Consider the following 22,678-nt stretch of genomic DNA (forward strand, 5'->3'; position numbering starts at 1 on the left):
TTCCCACATGGCTACTTAGTACAAGTGGAAGGGCATATCTCCTCATGTTGTAGTTCCTGGGATTTGAAAACAGGTTACAAAGTATTTTTCAGCTAAGTTTCAAATTTACCAAATTACTTAATTGAAGGACCTAGCCAATGGGTGAGAGCTGGGTTTTGATCACCATCAGAGCTTTACTTTAAGAAACACGATTCTTCATCAACATATAATGGAGAACAATGATTACTGATGAAGTCTTTCAATTTCATGGTTATCTTCTTGCGACTTTCTCATACTATAACATTTCCATGGCTTACTTTTCATAAACTGCATTGGAACACAAACAAGTTACATAAAATCAAAAGCATTCAGGCATCTTTGAAAAACATTCTGCAAATGAAAACAATAAAGGTAGGAAATACTGGAATCTTTTATGATAAAAAATGCAGATTAAAGGTATATTTGTCTTCTGTCACATTGCTGCCAAGTTACAGAATTCCAAGCTCCCATCTTGCAAACCCCATATATTCAGCTTCTCCCTGTATCACCACAGCTTAATATCACCCAATGAAAACTTTCCTATTGCTGCTAAATGCATATTTCAGCTTGATAGTTGTAATATACTATTTTGCTTTTACTATTGGTTGTACTTAACGAGAGATTAAGAGAACAAAATTGAGTATTTGGTTGCTGCAGCATGGTAACAATCTATCAAAGCTCTAGAATGGAGATGTTCAATCATAAGATTTCTCTTCCAATAAATGTAAATCCAAGACAATCCTGTTGTCTATACCATAATCACAAACAACTATACACACAACTTTAGGGATGATTGTGTTGTCACATTTGTAAACTGCATACTTATAAATGTCAATAAGAGTAAATAGCACCACTAGCAGTAATGTTCTAAATGTTTCAATATACAGCTGTTTTATACTTTATTACACTTTTTTTGTTTTCTAGATGTTTCAACATTATCTATTTTTTCATGTCTCCTGTATGCCCTTCTGCCATACCCATCAACCCCTGCCATCGAATTTTGATTTTCCCCATGACTTTTGGACAGTTGCTTCCTATTACCTGTCACTCTCTTTCTCTCCAGATTCCCTATTGCTCCACAAGGGGGTATTGTTGTTATATTTTTGGGTCGTATTTGTATGAGTAAATATTGGGGAAAGTGAGTGAAATTGCATACAATAAAATAGGATCTACCTATTGGTATGTCTATCATCACCTGAATGGAGAACAGGTCTGCAGCAGCCCTGAGTTTTAACACCAACATTACCATGACCCTGATATGTTTCAATAATTTTATCTTGAATTCCACCTTAATTTATAGTCACCATTTCTAGAGCTTCCTGTACATTCTTCGCATATGTTCTGGCTTCCATTTTTTTTGGAAAATCTGACTCATTAGGAAAATATTTATCAATGGAACCCAGTTTTGAATGCATTCTATTTTTCCCCTTAAAGAATATTCTTGTATATTTTTCAGTTATAGAGTCATAGAGTCATACAGCATGGAAACAGACCCTTCAGTCCAACCAGTCCACGCCAAACATAATTCCAAACTAAACTAGACCCACCTGCCTGAGCTTGGTTCACATCCTTCCAAACATTTCTTATTCATGTACTTATACAAATCTCTTTTAAATGTTGTAACTATACCTGCATTCACCACTCCCTTTGGCAGTTCATTCCACACACAATCACTTTCTGTGTAAAAACAGTTGTCCCTCATGTCTTTTTATAAATCTTTATCCTCTTGCCTTACAAATATGCACCCTAGTCTTGAAATTCTCAACCACAGGGAAAAGCCACCTGCCATTCATCTCATGATTTTATAAACCTCTATAAAGTTATCTCTCAACGTCCTACGCTCCTGTGAAGAAAGTCCTAGCCTGCTCCAGCCTCTCCTTATAACTTAAACCTTCCATTCCCAGAAACATCCTGGTAAACGTTTTCTGAACCTTCTCCAGTTTAATAACATTCTTCTTATAACAGGGCAATCAGAACTGGGCACAATACTCCAGAAGAGGCATCACCAACGTCCTGTATGACCTCAACATAACATCCCATCTCTGATACTCAAAGATCTGAGCAATGAAAGCAAGCGTGCTAATTAACCGCCCTGTTTATATATGATGCAAATTGCAAAGAATTATGTACCCGAACTCCTGGGTCTCTCTATTCGCCAGCTCTACCCAAAGCCTTATTTTTAACTGAATAAGTCCCGCCTTTGTTTGTTTTTCCAAAATGCAATACCTCACATTTATCCAAATTAAACTCCATCTGACTAATCCAAGGTTTTGTTTGACAGTTTTATTTTGCTTCCATTTTATCCAGGCAAGATTGTCTTTTCTTATCTTTCTATAATCCTGCAACCTGTGAAATATTTTTGTCTTCAAATGTTTTTTCATTCCATTTCTATCCATACACTGAGTATGATTTCTAAACATTCTCCCAAACTTATTCTACTCACTCACATTGTTTCATTGCCTAAAATCATGGCAAGGAATACTTTGGCATTGGTGAAGTAGCAAAATACAGACTGAGTAGCAAAAGAAAAAATCCTTGCCATTTTCCACGAAAATTTTTATCAACCTCAACATGTTAATGATAATTGAGGTCTTTCCTAATCATAGCTACCATTAGTTCACACCTCTCCAGTTTGTTTCACAATTTCTTTCACACTGTTCATCATTCTATATTTCAGTGTGACTGATCATTGCTAATTCTCAATTTTATTCAAAGATTCTGACTGGATCACCTCATTTTAAATCCTAATTATCCCTCTTCAGAAATTTTCTTTGGTCAAGTGGTCCTAACAGACATTATTTGAGGTCAAGTGAGGCTAATTACTGTTATTATTGGAAACTTTCCCAGACTGGCATCTGTTTAGTTTCTCTCTTCAGAGATACCAACAAATCTCATGATCAGGGAAAAAAAAACAAGAAAAAAACGATGAGCTTTCTTTCTCTTTTTGTACATGTTACATTTAAAAGATAGCTCAGTTTTGATTTGTTGGTGTTTTACACAAAATTCAAATTCTGAAATGTAATGCATATTTTTCAAAGTGAGGTTTCTCTTGTCCTATGTTAATTTGCTCCATTTCTCCCTGAAAATTTTAGCCAATGCAGCCTTTTCTATGTTATTCCACTAAATGCTTTCCATAAGTAAGTTAAGCCAAAATAGTGAACAGTGAAAGCACACCTCTGTAATCATCTAACTTCCATAAAAGTACACTTTCCGGCAAGAATAATATCTCTTTCTCTTTTGACTCAAAATGCTAAGGCAATGCCTTAATGGAAAAGAAACTCATATTGAAAACAAAAAGTCGACTTCCAATTCACTGTTGCCCTTGTACTCTCACCTAAGATGAGGTCATCTCTTCTACATGATCTTAGATAAATTTGGTTCTTATGTTTTTGAGTACGATAGCATTAAGATTGTCAACTTTTCCTTTGAAAGCAAAATAGTTATAGGTGACAAAGGCCACTTTTCCCATCCAGCTCATCCATCCAGGATGATCCTATAGTTTGGTCCACCTCCACCCCCATTTCAGGATCCATTTGTTTGTTAAAATCTATCAGCTTTTCTTCCCCGAAATCTATTCAATAATTTAAAAACATTATGCAGAAAAAATGTTTCTGATATTGGTTCTTGGATTCAAACTGCAAAGTGTAAATTATGTCCCTTTGTTGTGTTATAACCCTATTCATTCTCCCTAACTTTTCCTTCTAATATCTAATTTTTAAAGTGATTTTTAAAAATTTATTAGAAAAGAAGGGATACTGCATAAGAGCAAAGTTACTGGAAAAGCGTGGGATGTGTTTGCATCCTTGTCAGAGGAGGACTCAAGGGTTTATAAAACCATGAAAATGGCAATTTTAAACATTTACGAGCTGGTCCTAGAGGCCTATAGATAAATGTTTAGGAGTCTAAGAATACGGTCAGGGCTTACATATTTAGAGTTCATGAGGGAGAAGCAGACCAGTTTTGACAGATGGATCAGGACATCCAGAATAGAAAAAATCCATGAAAGGTTCGGAGAGATTGTTTTGTTGGAAGAGTTTAAAACCTCCTTACCACCTGCAATCGGAACACATGTAGAGGAACAGAAAACTGGTAATCCTAGGCAGGCAACACAGATGGCCAATGACTATAAGATGGTCCATAATCCCGCATTCTGTCAACCCCAGAGGTTTGAGAAAATCAGGAAGGGACAGCCGGGAGGGTCAGAAATCACTGCCTCAGGCCAGAGAGGTAATGGTCAAGAGCCCAGGAGAAAACAGGAAACTAAGATGTTTTCACTGTGGTAAGATAGGGCACGTTAAGGAAACTTGCTGGAAGCTGTATGGAGGAGCACTTGGGGCCATAGGTATTCAGCAAAGAGAAGCAGAAAAGGGGACTAAGGAAGAAAGCATCCTGAGCCAGTCAGTAGCAATGGCTACAGTAAGAAGAATGGAGATGAATCCTGTGAAAGAGGCAGGAAGAAACAAAGTAGGTGATGGGTACCAGGGATGCTTGACAAAGGGTACAGTGAGGCCTTTTGCTTCTAACTGAATGGCAAAGCCTATAACATTATTGAAGGATACAGGGGCATCCCAATCTTAAACTACTGAGGGATGGTTTAGTCTTTCCACCTGAAGTTCAAGTGAAGACCGAGGCACTAATAATTGGAATGGGTGGAGTGCACATCCCCGTTCCACCCAGCGCTGTTAACATTATCAGATTAGGTGAAGCCTAGTGGATTCCCCCAACACTTACCCCTTCAGAACCATCATCTTACACAATATCTCCACTGCAACACCTACCCTCAGCCCTACTGTAACCCCACCTCCCCCTCCAGTTTTTCTCCTCATTTTGAATTTTCTTTTCCCATTCAGACATATAACTACTTCTACAATTTACACCACTTTATATCCCTGTCCCTGCCACCACCCACTCTCACACCCTTGCAAGTCTCTGACCTTACAAACTTAGGTCATCTGGAGGTTCATCAGAATTCTTGCAGATCACGTTCTCTTCGGACAAGAAAGACAGGTAGCTCTTCTGCTTGAGGACTATTGAGGTAGATATTGATCATCTGTAAATCATTTCTCCACTAGAGAATCTTTTATCTCTTGGATGTCCTTTGCTGAGGATATCATTCCTATTAAATCCAATAGTTAGTCCATTAATTAAACTAGAGGATTTTATTCTCCTAAATTCCCTTCACAGAGGAACTCTTCCCTCCAGACGTTGGTAGCTATTCCATAACATCATCTGGGGGCCTTTAATCACATGAATGTGTATAATGGAAGATGGCTGCTCTGTTGAAACAAGTACCTTTTTCTTTGTAGTAACCTGGATTTTCAGACTAGGTTATTTCTTTTTGACTGTGTCTCAAATTTGTGGATATTGGTTTGGTTTCTATGGAATTACAGACAGCTTATCTATATAATGTTTCAGAATTTTTTTTATTTTCAATCTGGTAATACATCTGTGTCGAAGTGTATAAGCTCTTTGCTTCAACTTCTTGAGTAGGTTGAATGTTTTCGTGCATCTTCTGTGCTCATCTACCTGGTGTATTTTGACATTTTTACATCTTCAATCATGCTCCTACAGAATTGCTGTTTACTTAGTATTATCTAGTCACTGGGACTGATAAGCCTTCTTTGGAAGATAAAGGATTGAAACGTTGCTCTTGAACTTGTCAGCTCATCATCCAAAATCAAAGTAAAATCTGCTGTATCAATTAGTTTAATAGGCCTGCTTACTGTCTGAACAATTTCAGTTACAGATTCAACACCATGCTCACATTCATTTGATTGCTTATTCTAATTTGCAGTATTTACTTCTTCTGGCAAACTTCACTTTTGTCTTCTAAACTTTCCTCAGTGATGAGAGAAATAGAAAACATTTTCACCAGTCCTGTAAGGTCTGTAACTTCTTTCCTGTTAAAAATCCAAAGCAATTCCCTTGTGCCAATGTAGGTAATCTCAATAGATTCTATTGTATTTCTTTTTGAGTTCCACCACAAATCTAGGAAGCCCATTGGAACCTTCTATTGCTTGCACCTTAACCAGTAGGATGCCAACAGTTTGTTTCGAATCACTTTGTTTTCTTGGAACTAGATGTACCCCTCATACTATTTTAAAGGTGTTGAGGTTCAAGAGTTTTAAATGTTGATAATGAATTATGTATACATTTTTCAGTCATTTTATGCTATTTGTGTTGCCAAGTTACTTTGGGTATTCTTTTATTCTAGAGAGTTATTCCATCTAGGCCAAGTGGTTTCATCTCTGCAAGTGTTTCGTCTTCTTCTCGTATTTCACCTAATGGAACAGTGCCAGTCACCACATGTATTAAGCATAAAATTAATGGAATGTCCATTGACATAGTTCTGACAAATTTAAATTGGTTTGATCACTACCGCCCCGCTAGGAATACCTCAGGTACATTTTCTAATGTAGGTATGTTGCCTAATGTGGATATTTTTTCTAATGGAAGATATTCTACTGCATTACCCTGTTTTCTGAGTAAGTAGTTAGTTTTTTGCAGCTATGAAACTGCGTTCTCGTTCAACACATCTCCTGTAAATGATCTATAGCTTGACAGGTATAACATTATTTTATCATAAGTGGGTACTGCTTGCTTTGTAAGGCATTTTTGTTCAGACATGTCATGTCTGTCTGCAGAACATTTATACCTTATAAATTGGCATGTTATGTAGCTTTCCTGTGCTAAAATTGTCCTTCTGCTCTCAAGATTTGTCTGTGAGACTTTCTGGTTTCTGCTTCCAGCGTAATTTAGACAATGTTTCTACAAAATAAAATCTTCTTTGGACTGCAAGAAATCTGACAAAAACTGAGGAAAATAATTCCAAATACAATCCTGTCTGTTATGAATTCTGATTTCAAAGCTCCATAGTTATAGGTTTGCACCTATCTGTGGAGGTCATTAATTCAATTAACTGCAGACTCCTGGATGCAGGACTTTTCTGTTCAATCTTGCCCTATCAAGGATTGGCCCCAGGTCATCTCCGAAGATGTGAGAAAGGAAATAGGAGGGGACTGGGGTGGTTGTCAAGGTAGAATATGGAGTCTGTGTCAGGCTTATATGGGTGGGTGGATGTTAGGCATCTGAGAAGGGGTGGGGTTGTCAGTTTTCTAGTTTGCCAGGATTGGAGCAAGTTTTAATTCCTCATCCTTACGTTGGGTGATTTGGAACCCTCCAAAGTCAAAAATTCCAACTCAGAGTTGGGCCTTTCTATGAAGGCCTCCAGATGCCAAGTAATTGTCCATCAGAAATTCAAACTCCCTGGGCAATCAGTGCTTTTAGATTTCCACAAGTTCCCAACACATATCCTTCAGGTTATGTCCAGTCTCCAACTATTCAGAGGCTGGAATTTCTGAGACTCGGAATATCAATATAGCTTGGTCTCATTGTAACCATGCATGAGTGATCTTTTGTATCTGGTATAGAAACACCATTGGCCATGGGCCTAGGTAAACTAATCACCATTGGAAATTTCTACTAATTGAATACATCTTGGGCCTTCAACAAGCTTTTAAAAATTAAGCTGAATCTTTTCATTGCAAGGGCACTAAAAAGATGAATTCTAAAAGCTCTTAAATCTGATTTTCATTTTAATTCAGTAAGAAACTGACTAATGCACTCTTAATAATTAGAATATTTCTAGAAAGTGAATTTAGATTTGGGTCACTCACAATTAATTGATCCTGAGATTAAAATGTTTAATTTGTGGGTTGGGGGGACCTTATTTTCAGCTGTTTCAATCAAATATCACAAAGTTATCACTTTTAAAGAAATGAAGGATTGTTTTTTAAAAAAAAAATACTTTTTAAAATGTTTTTTTCTGGACTAGTTAAGGACAGATTTTGCATCTGATGGTATGCAAATAAATTGAGCAAACCACAAGGGGAGAAGTGCCTTTCAAGTTGGTTATAATTTCTGCTGCAATTTGCCTTAGAATTTGCAACACTCGTGGCAGAGACATTAACCCACAATGTACAATGAGTGAACTGTAAATGGACAGAAGCGAGACAAAAATGCAGCTAAATTGTCAGTAAAGTCCATAGAATTAGTCTGAACTTTATTCATTAACTTATTCAAAGACTGGCTGCTTGTACTGCCAAACTCTTTAGTAATTAAAGACACATTGAAGCAGCTTCTGCTGATTGAACAGTCAGTTTTGACAACTACAAACTGATCAATCTTGTGAAACTGCTAGGTTGCATTCGATATGGGCCTCATTCAAAACATCATAAAATGTGTTTCTCATTCTGCTTACTTCCTACAGGATAGTATAAACTGTCAGCATGATGAGTAGATTTATATTAACCATGTTTGGAATGTGTACAGCATGAGAAACAGCAACGTTCAGGAGATAAGTTTACCATGAAATTTGAAGCAAACATGGGTTGTAACTTATTTTCACATTTTGGGAAAACTGCACTGTAAACAGAAACCTGAATTCACAGCTGTTACGACTTGACGAAGTATGATTGCGATGTTGTATTCCATTGCCTACGTGCACTCATTGCAGATGTGCCATTATTTATAGAAGCAGGGTAAAACAGATACAATTGCAGGTTTCGCTTCACCAAATTTAAATAAAATTAATAATCCTGGCCATCTGAAAATAATAGGTCATTTATTAAAACATTAGAGAGCTATCAACATTCTGCTTTTTAATGTTTTCAAACAGAATTTGATCATACATTTTATTTTCTGGAATGGTTATTAGTATTGGAACTTATTGCTGCTGGGGCCTTCAACAAGCTTTTAAAAATTAAGCTGAGTATTTTAGTTGTTAGAAGACGTCCTTAGAAAACAATTAAATCTTACTGGCTGACTTGTTGCGTATAGGGAAGAGCCAACTTAGTTGCAAATCAAATTTGTGAGTTTTTCGTTCTGCCCACAAGAATGCTGCACTCTAAATCCAGCATTTTGTATTCTCCTCAGTGCCTTCTGTGCCTCTGTTTACAAGCTTCTCAAAGTCGTCTGCATGGACTTCAACTTGACAAAATTTGCTGTATTAATATTTTGCAGTTGATTTGAACTCAAACTTCCAACCAAAAATTGGCAAATGGCAGGTAAAATTGAATGGGAGACTTAACACTGCACTTCCACCCTGTTCAGCTGACTGTAATTTTAAATTGCAGGTAGCAAATACCCAAGGGCAACGGGTAATGGGATATTTCTTTAAATGTGCTGATTGTTAATTCCACAGTTGTAATATTATCAACTTCTACTTTACATAAAACATGAATTAGGTAGCAATGGTGATTTCCTTGCAGATGTAATTATCAAATTTCCTTGAGCCCACTGTGTCTTGAACTGATGGTCAACTGTATCAAGCTAACTGTCAAGCCATTTTGGTTTGGAACTGAACAAGTGGCAGGCTGATAAAACTTGGCCACTGGAATTGGCTGAAGCTCCATTCTACCTGTGCCAATCAGGCTGGAACTGGGAACACTATTATATTGACTGTTGTGATTTAGCACATTTATTCAACAATTCAGGGTACTGACAGATCCTGGCTTCCTGAGTGAGAATGCTGAACAGAGGTTAGGTATATCCTCAGAGAGCACACACTAAAATGGGTTACAATTCAATCTGCAATATTGTGAAGCACTTTTTAACAAATAACTAAAGTACAATAGAGACAGCAACTTGGCTCAAGTCAAAAGTGGTGCATAACTTGCATTTTCATTTTGAAAACGTAATTTGTTAGCATTTCTCAGCCCAACATCCCCTCATTCAGAAAGGTAAAATCTTTTAAAAGACACTGCAGAGAGAACATGAGCACTGATCACACTGTTAACTTTTGGAAATTATTGAAAGAAGTAATGGGAGTGTTTCTTTTGGCTTTGAACATTTTAGAAGCTTATGTAAGCATGAGGCAGCCTAAAAATAAACATTCATCGAGTGTTTTAACATTTCTTACAAGTTAGCATGCTAATAACAAGGAAAAATCTTAAAAACTGACAAGAAGATCATTACCTGTAAATAAGCACGTACTAAGGTAAGGTAAGAAGGGTTGGTTAGATCAATTGGCTAGTGATTAGTATATGGTTCTGGAATTTCTGGATGGCTATACACACAATATAAACAGCATTTATACACAGTTACAACCAAGAAAAAAGCATAAGTTCAGGAATGGGAGAGTGTGATTCGCAGAGAATGAGATTGCATGGATCTGGGAGCAATTCAAAAGGAGATCCTGCAGACATTTGCTCTCTCAATATAGACTCTCTATCTGTGAAGACCACAGGAAAGACTACAGGGAGATCAGCTACTATGCAGACCAAGGTACTACGGCTCAGAAAGCTGTTCAAGAAAGGTGTTGCAGGAAAGGAGAATGAGCAGAATAGATTTTTTTTTTAATTGAGACGCCTACAGAATTATTGGTACAGGAAACAGCTGTACTGATGGGATAAACTCCTTCCAAATTAATAAGATGAAGGCGAGAAGTATGAAAAATGAAATGATCTGAAGTATAATCTAAGCAAATGGAAAAGTATGGAACAGATAAAACTACAAGCAGGGATAAGCGAGGATAGAGGCAGATGTATATATGGTGAGGAAATAATGAGTTGTAGAGCATGTATAAAAAAGGATTAGGAATAGACTGTTAATAAAAGTTAATTAAATTACATGCTGGACTAAAACCAAGAATAAAAGAGTAATTGGAAATAGTCATGTGTTACAAAAATCCAGATGCGGTAGGAATTAATGACAAATGGTAAGACAAAAATCATTACTATGACTAAAACACAACTAGGTATAACATATTTGGAAAATTTAGGAGAAAAAAGCTATAATTATCAAAGAAACCATTATGGCAGTTTGAAAATACAACACAACCATCAATAAGACACAGAATCCATGTGGATCGAGACAAGTGATAAAGGATCAATAACATTGATAAGGGTCATTCAAAACCCCTAAAAGTGGGAGTTTGGTGAAGAAAGAAAGATACAAACAAATGAGGGACATGAGTAATGGAAAGAATAACTATCAGAAAATTAATTGAATGGAAAAGGAATGTAAAGGAAAATCAAGTTCCTACAATGTGTGCAGGATTGTTTACTAATCCAAGAGTCCAGCAAAGGAAGATTCACTACTTGATCTAGAATTGGAGAATAAACAATAAAGTTCATAGAATCATAGAATCCCTACAGTGTGGAAACCGGCCCTTTGGCCCAACAAGTCCACACCGACCCTCAGAGCATCTCACCCAGACCCATCCCCCTAAAACCCACCTAATCTACACATCCCTGAACACTATGGGCAATTTAGCATGGCCAATCCACCTAGCCTGCACATCTTTGGACTGTGAGAGGAAACCGGAGCACCCAGAGGAAACCCACGCAGACACGGGGAGAATGTGCAAACTCCACACAGACAGTCACCCGAGGGTGGAATCGAACTCGGGTCCCTGGCGCTGTGAGGCAGCAGTGCTAACCACTGAGCCATCGTGAATGGAAAAAAATAGTTACAGACATTTTGAATTACTGTACTGATTAGCTCCCAGTGTACCATTCCGCAAAGGCTGTGCAATTTATAAATCAGAATGAACAATTTCATAGAACATCCATTTTTTATAAGATTTGTACTTTCTTTTACAGATATAAAATAGATACTAAGTGCAAGGTAACAGTAGTTTATGGATTATCACCAATCTTGATTTTGATAACTACCATCTTCTACCAGACCAATTATTCCTACCTTGGATTATATAGATACTAGAAAGATTAACCATCCTTCATACTCCCTTTAGCATATTTCTCAAATTATCAAACTTGTATTCAACATCCAGTACTAGTTGACCAGAATGAACTACAACTAAATACAATTTTTTCTGGCGACTGGTCCAAACTAATTTCCTTGTTACTGACTCTACCCTCTCCTTGACAACAGTCGGAGATTAAGTCAAAACAAAAACTGGAAGAACTGTGGATGCTGGACATCAGAAACAAAAGCAAAAATTGCTGAAAGGCTCAGCAAGTCTAGTAGTATCTGTGGAGAGAAATCAGAATTAGCATTTCTGCATAAAACCCAACTTTTTCCTAGCTACCATCAATTCTGTGAACCCGAAACGTTAACTCTGATTTCTCACCGCAGATGTTGCTAGATTGGCTGAGCCTTTCCAGCAATTTCTACTTTTGGTTCTGAGATTAAGTCAGTCTATAAACAATCTTGATGTTGCATTTGATCACACGATAAGCTTCTAACCCATATTTGTGCCATTACTAAAATCTACTGTGTCTACCTCAGCAACATCACCCAATTTGCCTCTGACTCTGTTCATCCACTGCTGAAACCCTCAATTATGCTTTTATTTCCTCTAGTCCAATGCATTGGTGACTCACATTCTACCCTTCATAAACACGAAGTCATCCAAAAAATTCCTTGCTGATGTTTTCACTCATAGAGAGTCTATTTCCAATGTCGCCCTGTAATCTTGATTTATATGTTTTTGCCTTGTTTTCAAATGACACATGCCTCATCCATCCCTGTCTCTATAATCTCTTCCGGCCTGATAACTCAGAGCTAACTGTAAATTTTAAATTATCTCAGTTTTAATTGCTCCACTATTGATGGTGATACGTTTAGTTGAATAGGCCCTGGACTCTGAAATACTCTCCCTGCACCTCTCCAACTCACTATCTCACTTTCCTGTTAGATGCACCTTGAAGCCAGCCTACCTGATCCATACCTCCACATGTGGCTTGATGTCATACTTTGTTTCATAATGCTCAACTGAAGTGTAGTATTCAGTACGATGACGGTTTTATTTACGTAAGGATGTTGGTGATGCTCATGGGCCTGCTTGTGTTTTTTTTTTCAAAATTTGCTGTTTCAATTTCAGACTTCTCTGTATATAACACCCAAGGTATGAAATTTGTTACCTCACTAATGAAGGTCTTTGCAGTACGTGGGTTAAGGAAAAGTAGGGCTCTTCGAAGCATGTCTCGGAAACGGCTCAGCTCATCAAACCCAAGCGTGGAGAAAAGGCCTGTGAACATGCTGCCTATGCTGGCCTCAACCTTTTGCAGTGAAATCTCTATTCCCTGTTGACCAGCTTGGCCCAAAAATTCTTGAATCCCACGAATATCTGTACAAATGTGCAAAATATTATGTATGAGATTTCAACACGTTAAGGTATACTGTAAAAAAAAAGTTGTCCAATTAATTGTTTTATGATTATGCTGCACAAAGTAATTACAAGTATCCATTAAACTAATATCAAAACATGAGATTTTTTTTAATTCTGAAAGAAGAGATTTAGTGTGCTTATATACATGCAATAAATTAACTTATGGGTAAGTATTTAAATTAACAATGGAAAAAAACAATTATTGTTGTTTTGATGCTGTCTGTAAAATATTTATCATCAACCTGTTCAGGCATGTTACAATACTCATCTGTGGCAGGAAGACTTGAACCCAGACCTAGTAGCCCAGAGGTAGGAATACTATCACTACACTGCATGGGCTCTGTGGTTTTCTGCCAATGAGCAAACCACTTAATTTTCAAATACTGTGTTCTCCCTTTGGCAGCATTCCGACACCATCACAGAATGTAAGCCAACAAATCAAAGCTCTCTGTGATAATCACAATTAAGTATTTTAACAAGCAGCAATGCCCCAATAAGAAACATACCAACTGGATATCCAGGCATGTTCACTGGGAATTCAATGGGAATTATTGTGCTACATTTCATGTGCAACAGATACTGGCAGGAAAAATTAACTCACAATTACATTCCCTAATTTCAGAATCTGCACATTAGGGGATTTAGTTTTCTCTGTGAGCTACTTAGTGCACTGGTTAGCATGTTTGTGTTAAATTGCAACGTCTGCTATTTAATTGCAGTTGTTAACCCATTAAAAACAAATTAACTAGTAAGTGCATTAAAATAGCACAGACAGAAATGTAATGCCAACATATTAACCAGCTGCTAAAGGGAACACCCCAAAGAAATGAAACTCCCAGAAACAAATTTAGGAAGAGATAGCTGAGTAATTTTAATTGTCAAGTGCCTACTTACTAAAAGCTTGCTTTCAAATACTGGGAAAGAAAGCTACAATTTAAGAATAGGCAAACAATCAAATCAGGTACATACTTTCATTTCATAACTTTTATGAAATGTCAGTTAACTCATTATTATGGAACAATTCTCTTTGATCTATATTAATTTTCCCGTGCTGAATCCAGCAATTAATAATGTCAGGTGCTGGATGTCAAGGCAAAATCTGAAATAAATAATATTGTGGAGAATTCATGTATGATCAAGCTTGTATTGGCATGTTACACATCTGCAGTGCTGTATTACAGTTATTGTAACTCCCAGCTCTATCCATCAAACTACTCCTGTCCTAATGTTATCCTTTTTTTATTGCTTAGAGAAATCATAGAAATTCTGTGCCAGGAATGTTGGAAAAGGGAGAAAGACTATATCTCTTTAAATTCACAGATCAGTACAAGTTCTTGCCATAAAACAAAATAAAACTCTTCAATTTGACACACCATATTTTTCATTTTTGTTTCCCTTGTATTTGACACAGTCATGTTCTAAACATACAATATTAATTATTTGAAATGTTGAGTTTAGGTTCATTTTCAGTATCATGATTGAAAACATGATATTGCTGTAAACTCAGCCTTCTCATTTGTATTAAAAAGTGGGTGCAATGTATATAGATCAAATCTTCTTGCTTCAAATAATTAAAAGCATTACATCAGTATTGAAACCATTAGAACTAGAACAGTTATTTACACTTGACAATTAAAAGGAAAACAAGGTTATGTTATTACCATATGCATCATCATAGAATATCATGAACTTCTGCCAGGAAAATTCTGTGATTACTTTGAGAATCACTTCATTGAAGTAATCAGGAGGACGGACAGAAAGCGTGTAATCACTGTTTCTTGTATTCCTTGTAATAGGACATTGAGAACGTGGAGTTCCAGCTGGTGTGCGCTGAATGTAGAGGTGAGGAATATGCATTCCATCTGCAAAGGACTGCAGTGAAGCTGAAGGTGCACAGCCAGTAGAGCTAACAAGAGCCAAAATCCCTTGCGACACAAGATCACAGGCTGAAAAAGAGAGATATTTTCCATTAATGATCAAACAACAGCAGTAGCATTTATATAGTGCTGCTAACTATGACTGACATCCTAACGTGTTTCAAGGAGGGATAAGAAAAAGGAAACTAAGGAAACTAAGAAAAAGGGTGAAATGTGGATTGTAAGAGACTTTTCTCATATGGCAAGGAGGTGGAGAGTTTCTGAGAAACAGGATTCCAGAGCATGGTTTCCACACTATTGAGAACAAAATTGCCAATAGCGTAACGAAGGGAGAACACTGAAAAGGATGGACCCTGAGGATCAGAGAATATGGGTTGTATGGATGGAGGGTGAAATTAAGGTAGAGAGAAGTGTTCTCATGGGCAGATTTAAAGTAAGAATTAGAATTTTAAATTCAAGAAGTCAAGGACCAGGAGTCAAAGCAGGTCAGTGTGAATGGATGAGATGGGTCAGCATGACTTGTTCTCAGATACAATGCAGCCAGTACAGTTTTGAATAAGTTGCAATTTGTGGAGTGTAGGAGAACAGGCTGACCAGGAAAGCATTGAAAGTCTACAGCTAACGAATATATGGATGATTTCATGGACGGTTAAATGTGAATAAGAATACGAACATATATATGGTAGAGGAGATGATGAACAATCAACTTATGAATAATCTGGTTTAACCAGAAGTTTCAGCCAGAATTAAGTGAACGGATATTAATAGAGATTCAATGCTGGTGATGGGGTTTAAATGTAATAGATTTGGTCTTTTCAATTTTTAAATGGAGGAAGCCATGGATAATCTAAGATTGTATTCGCTGGAAACTTGAGAGAGTGAAATATTAATGAAAGGAGATGGAGAGGAGCATTTAGGTCTTATTTATAAACACATCAAATCTAAGTCCAAGACTTCATATGATATAATCAAAGGATAGCATGTTGATGAGATAAAGTAGGGTAGCATGAATTTATTGGGAATGGATTTCAAGTGGAAGGAGGTGGAAAAATGAGTGAGGATGTAGAGTGGCAAGCATTCAGGGCTACCACAGGACAGGACCCTGAAGAAAGGATTTGTTATTTGGGTAACAGGAAGGGAACATGTGCCAAAATAAACAATTCACTCTTGAAAGCAAAAGCATCCACAAACTAATCATACATGTACGAGATGATAGTGTGGGAAATAGGGGTTAGTAGATTAAGAAGAAGTGTGGTATTGGGAAAAAGGGCTGCTTCAAAAATCCATTTGAGATGAATATTACTTAAGTGGATAGAGACTGCAGAAGCTTCAATACAGAGAGAACTGGGTATTCTGTCCTTGAATCACAATGTTAGCATGCAGATACAGCAAGTAATTAGGAAGACAAGTAAAATGTTGGACTTTGTGGCAAGGGAGACAGAATATAAAAGTAAAAAAGTTTTGCTACAACTGGACAATGTCTCAAGTACTTGGTCTAGTTTTGATCTCTATACTTAAGGACAGGCATATTTGGATCAGAAACTACTCAGAAAAAATTCAGAGTCAAAACAGCGTGGAGCTGGAGGAACACCGTGGGTCAGGCAGCATCAGAGGAGTAGGAATGTTGGCATTTCAGGTCGGGACCCTTCTTCAGAAGTGTGGAGGGATAAGAGAGCTGGGAAATAAATAGAGAGAGGAGGGGTGGGGCTGGGGGAAGGTAGGTGGGATGGTGATAGGTGAGTGCAGGTAGTGATAGTGGGGACTGTTCAGTGGAAGGGTAGGGCAGATAGGTGGGAAAGAAGATGGACAGGTCAAGGAGGCGGGGATGAGAGTGAGGGTTGGACATAGGATGAGGCCAGGGGTGGGGAAATTTTAAGACTGGTGAATTCTGTGTTGAGGCCATTGGGATGTAGGCTCTTGAGGTGGAATATGAGGGTTGTTCCTCTAGTTTGTGTGTGACGCCATTGTGACGCTGGAGGAGGCCCAGGATGGACATGTCATCAAGGGAGTGGGAGGGGGAGTTAAAATGGTTGGCAACTGGAAGGTGTTGTTGTTTGTTTCATACAGAGCGCAGATGCTCCATGAATCGGTCACCAAGTCTGAGCTGGGTCTCACTGATGTAGAGGAGGCCACATCGAGAGCAACAGATACAGTAGACCTGGTTGGAGGATGTACAGGTGTACATCTGTTGGATTTGGAAAGTCGGCCTTCGGCCTTGGATGGAGGTGAGAGGGGAAGTGTAGAGGCAGGTGTAGCACCTCCTGTGGTTACAGGGAAAGGTGCCGGATGTGGTGGGGCTGGTGGGGAGTGTGGAGTAGATGAGGGAATCGCGGAGTGAGCGGTCACTATGAAAGGCAGATGGGGTGGGGAGAGAAATATATCTTTGGTGGTGGGGTCAGATTGTAGGTGGCGGAAGTGGTGGAGGATGATATGCTGGACGTGGAGGTTGGTGGGGTGGTATGCGAGGACCAAGGGGACTGGTTGGGCCTGCGGGACAGGAAGAAGTGGAAGGTATTTAGGCCATCTGCATGGGGGATACAAGTGTAAACCGAGCCCCAGTCTCCAGCCCTGCCGGGTATTCACCATCCCTCCCCAGACCTCCCCCTCACTGAGGACGAATGGTCATTCCTCAGCAAAGGACTCACCTTCATTCCCCTCCGCCCACACATCAATGAATTCCGTTCATGTCTGGATGTCAAAATCTCATTCCACTGCCTCCACCTCCATGCCTATTTCTTTGACTGGAATCTAACCCACCCTCTGCTGACCCCTTCTCCCACCTCCAACAAACCTCATCCTCCTGGACACCACCTCATGGCCTCCTGCTGTCCTCCGACCTCTTCATTTCCAACTGCTGTCTCAACATCGACTGCCTTAATCTCTCGACCCCCTCACTCACTCCAACCTCTCCCCCACGGAACGCACAACCCTCCGCTCCCTCCACTCCAACCCTAACCTCACTATCAAACCCGCGTATAAGGGAGGGGTGAGGCGCAGTGGTGGTATGGTGCACTGACCTTTACATTGTGGAGGCCAGGCGCCAACTCTCTGACACCTCCTCATACTGCCCCCTTGATTCTGACCCCACACCGATCACCAAACCATCATCTCCCAAGCCATCAATAACCTCAAGACCTCAGGTGACCTCCCATCAACCACCTCCAACCTCTTCATTCTCCAACCCCGCACCACCCGTTTCTTCCTCCTTCCAAAAATCCACAAACCTGACTGCCCTGGTTGACCCATTGCCTCTGCCTGCTCCTGCCCCACTGAATTTATCTCCGCTTACCTCGACTCCGTCTTTTCCTCCCTGTTCTAGGAACTGCCCACCTATGTTCAGGACACTACTCTCGCCCTCCACCTCCTCCAAGAATTTCAATTCCCTGGCTCCCAACACCTCATCTTCACCATGGACATATTAGATAGACATATTACACCTGTATCCCTCCACGCAGATGGCCTAAAAGCCCTCCGCTTCTTCCTCTCCCACAGGCCCAAACAGTCCCCCTCCACCGACACCCTCATCTGCCTAACAGAGCTTGTCCTTACCTTCAACAACCTCTCCTTTAACTCCTCCCACTTCCTACAAACTAATGGGGTGGCTATGGGCACCCGTATGGGTCTGAGCTTTGAGCTACATCGATGACTGTATCAGCACTGCCTCATGTTCCATGAGGACCTTGAACAGTTCTTCAACTTTACCAATACCTTTCACCCCAACCTCAAATTCACCTGGACCATCTCTGATACCAACCGCCCCTTCCTGGACCTCTCCGTTTCCGTCTCTGGTAACCGTCTCAGCACTGACATCTAATTCAAACCTACCAACTCCCATAGCTACTTTGACCACACCTCCTCTCACCCACCCTCCTGCAAGAATGCAATCACTTACTCCCAATTCCACCGCCTCCGCTGCATCTGCTGTCAAGTTGGCGTGTTCCACTCCAGGACATCCAAGATGTCCTCCCACTCAAGGACTACAACTTCCCTTCTCCGTTGATCCACAATGCTCTCAACCACGTCTCTTGCATTTCCCACACCCCCTCCCCTCAACAAAAATAAGGACAGAATCCCCCTGGTCCTCACATACCACCCCACCAATCTCCGCAACCAGCGTATCATCCTCCACCACTTCCGCCACCTACAATCCAAGCCCACAACCAAACAGATATTTCCCTCCCACCCCCATCTGCCTTTCATAGGGACTACTCACTCTGCGACTCCCTCGTCCGCTCCACACTCCCCACTAACCCCATCACACCTTTCCCTGCAACTGCAGGAGGTGTTACACCTGCCCCTACATCTCTCCTCTCACCTCCATCCAAGGCCCCAAACAATCCTTCCAAATCTGACAGGGGTTCACTTGTACGTCCTCCAACCTGGTCTACTGTATCCATTGTTCCCAATGTGATCTCCTCCACATCGGTGAGACCAAGCACAGACTCGGTAACTGATTCGCGGAGCATCTGCGTTCTGTACGTTATAATAAGAATGCCTTCTGGTTGCCAACCATTTTAACTCCCCCTCCCATTTCCTTGATGACATGTCCATCCTGGACCTCCTCCAGTGTCACAATGCCACCACATCCAAACTAAAGGAACAATACCTCATATTTCGCCTTGAGGGCCTACAGCCTGTTGGCTTCAACATGGATTTCACCAGCTTCAAAAATTCCCCACCCCCAGCCTCATCCCATGACCAACCCTCCCTCTCATTCCCGCCTCCTTGATCTGGCACAACCTGTCCATCTTCTTTCCCACCTGTCTGCTCCTCGCACCTCACTGACCAATCCCTATTACCCTGTAACTGCATCCAAGTATTACCATCCCAGGTGCTTCTCCAAGCCCCACGTTCCCTCCCTCTAGTTATTTCCCAGCTCCCTTACACCTCCCCAGTCCTGATGAAGGGTTCCGACCCGAAACGTCGACTTTCTTGCTCCTCTGAGGCTGCCTGATCTGTTGTGTTGCTCCAGCTCCACACTGTGTTGACTCTGATTCCAGCATCTACAGTTCTTGCTCTCTCAGAGAAAATTCACTTGGCTAATTTCCTGGGATTAAAGAATTGTTTTATAAGGAAAGGTTATGGAGCTTGGACCTATATTTTTTGGAGTTTAGAAGGAATGGAGTGACGTTATTAAAATCTAACATTCTGAGGGTTTCTGACAAGATTGATGCTGAGAGGGGTCTGCCTCCTTTGGGGAAGTCTAGTGCTACAGGTCACAGTTCAAGAATAAGGGATTTCCAAATTATATTGGAAAGGAGGCAAATGTTTTTCCCTCAGTGTCATTAATCTTGTAATTTTCTTTCCAAGGGAGTAGTAGAAGTTGCTTCATTGCATCAATTCAAGGCTGAGTTACACATACAGGTAGTTCTGCTATAATGCGTGTTTCGTTAACACAAATTGGCTATAATGCGATTGATGAATAGTGGATGCTGCTTGGATAACATGAACTTCCTGCTGTACAGGTATAGCGATTTTCTATCGTGATTCTCCTAATAATGTGATTTTCTATAGTGTGAGGTCACACAAGAACACAACTATCGCGTTATAGGCAAACTACCTGTATTTTTAATCAATGAGGAATTCAAGAATTAGGAGGAACAGACAGGAAAGTGGAATTAAAGCTACAAGCAGATCAATCGAAGAGCAACTGGAAAAATGTTCAAAGTTCAACACAGAGACAAGGCAGTTTGCTTAATCAGCACCTTATCCACCTCTTTGAATATTCATTCCTTCCACCAACAGGGCTGAGACGGAGCAGTGTGTGCCATTCATAAGATCTACAGCAGCCATTCACCAAATCTAGTTCAACCACACCTTCCAAATCTATCACTTCTACCACTTGGATGAACAACAGCAATAGACACAAAGGAAGACCACCACCTGCAATTTCCCCTCTGAGCCACATGTCAGCTTGACATGGAATTATAGAGGTTTGTTCCTTTGTTGTCACTATGTCAAAATGCTGGAATTCCTTTCCTAACAGGACTGTGGCTGTACCTACACCAGATGGGTTGCTGTGCTTCAAGAAGGAAGTTCACCATCAACTTCTCAGGGACAGTTAGGCAAGGGTCTGGCCAAAGATGCTCACATCCCAGAAATGAATACATATTTTTTAAAAACCATGTGTAGCTGGGATACTGCTGCTTTGTTAGTTAAGGTTTCTGAGAAACCTAACGCTTTAGTAAATCACTTGCTGATGGGCAAAACTTTATTTTAAATAACAGCTTTCATTTATGTAATGACTTTCCTGCTCTCAAGATGTCCAAAAATGCTGCACAGTCAACAAGCTTCTTCTGAAATATAGTTTCTGTTGCAATGCATGAAGGAGCATGGGTGTCTTGCTTCAACTGCATAGGGCCTTGGCAAACCCACACATATTGTGTGATTCTTAGCATAGAAGGATTATGTGATTTTCTCTTTTATTAGGCTTTTTTTTCAAAAACATGATTGCAGCTAATGTCCTTGCTTTTCTATGGAAATATGCAGCCCACAGTGCAAAGCTGAGCTGTACAGATCAGTCACTGGAATGAGGGAGATCAGGCTGACACTTCTTTATGGTGGTTGTCTCACTGGGACCTGGGTACATTTACACCCCATATCCCCAAGACCAAGTGTGCTCTTGGTACTAACCTAAGTTCATCCTCAGGACTCACATAATAACACAAGCAAGCTGTTGGACCTCCCTAACCAATGTTAACTGGCACTGAGTTCTGCAAAAGCTCCAGTGAAGGTTGGGGAGAGGTGGATATGGAAGGCAATTGGCGAGTGAGCATGGTTGGGGTGAGTGCAGGCTGATACCAGTCCATGGCTAGCTTTGTAGAGTCAAAAGGAGTACTGCTGCTCTCTCAAATCCACAGATCCCACTTCTGTTTTGAGCGATTTATTTCAGTTGCTTTCAATAGTTGCTTTTAAGTCCTGTTATGTATGGCAGCTCACAACCTGGAACTGCTAGAGAGTGCCTCTGCATTATATATCAAAATTAACTTAATAACCTTCAGTATGGAAATGAAGCCTGGCTCAATCCAGGGAGATGCTGTGGCCACTTAAATGAAGGACCTGTCTGTGTGGTAGCAGAATGATGATGTATTTTTACTGCAATATTCTGACTCGTGTGAGCTCGGATTTGAAGGACACCTGGTGCTGATGGAATGATGGGCAGAACTTCTGGCTACTGCTGGGTTGGGAGCTGATGTGGATGGGCTCAAAGATATCAATGCCAGTCGGTGTGCTAGATTTCTAATCGCATTCCACATAGTAGCAAGTGTAGGTGACTTGCACTGTTGAAACACGCAGCCAATTTGCTAAGGCTCTGAAACAAGGTTGCCTGTGATTTTCTATTGCCTCCTGATGTGACAGTGGGTGGTTTTAACTGCTTGGAGAGGGGTACCTAGCCAGCCTGCCTTGATATGAGTACAGCCAAAGGCCACCCTGTGGAAGGAGTGACGATGCTGTGTCTTTAAGAGGTGTATTTTGTCCTGGTTTCTTTTAGGAGGGAGACTGAACGAGAAGTGCCGAGCTGTCTGTGATAATGTAAACAGTTTGTGAGGCCTTGGGGATTTTTTAAAAGTTGGAGCAATTTAAGCAGCCTGGATAGGTGTGGCCATCTCTCACAGACCAGGATTTCGAGCTCTTTGTTAGCTTTAAG

At 40.1% G+C, this 22,678-nt stretch overlaps 1 protein-coding gene across 1 annotated transcript in view; it reads right to left on the reverse strand.

Annotated features, from left to right (window-relative positions):
• The window catches only part of LOC109911032 (glutamate receptor ionotropic, delta-2-like), a 477,476-nt gene that overhangs the window by 216,131 nt on the left and 238,667 nt on the right, over nucleotides 1-22,678 (reverse strand). The window contains exons 3-4 of the mRNA XM_048603965.1: nucleotides 14,815-15,099; nucleotides 12,906-13,111 (exon numbers count right to left, since the gene is read on the reverse strand). Of these exons, the coding sequence (XP_048459922.1) occupies nucleotides 12,906-13,111; nucleotides 14,815-15,099 (491 nt within the window). The remainder of the gene's footprint in view (nucleotides 1-12,905; nucleotides 13,112-14,814; nucleotides 15,100-22,678) is intronic.

The sequence above is a fragment of the Rhincodon typus genome, chromosome 12 (assembly GCF_021869965.1).
Source record: "Rhincodon typus isolate 14 chromosome 12, sRhiTyp1.1, whole genome shotgun sequence".
Taxonomy (NCBI): Eukaryota; Metazoa; Chordata; class Chondrichthyes; order Orectolobiformes; family Rhincodontidae; genus Rhincodon; species Rhincodon typus.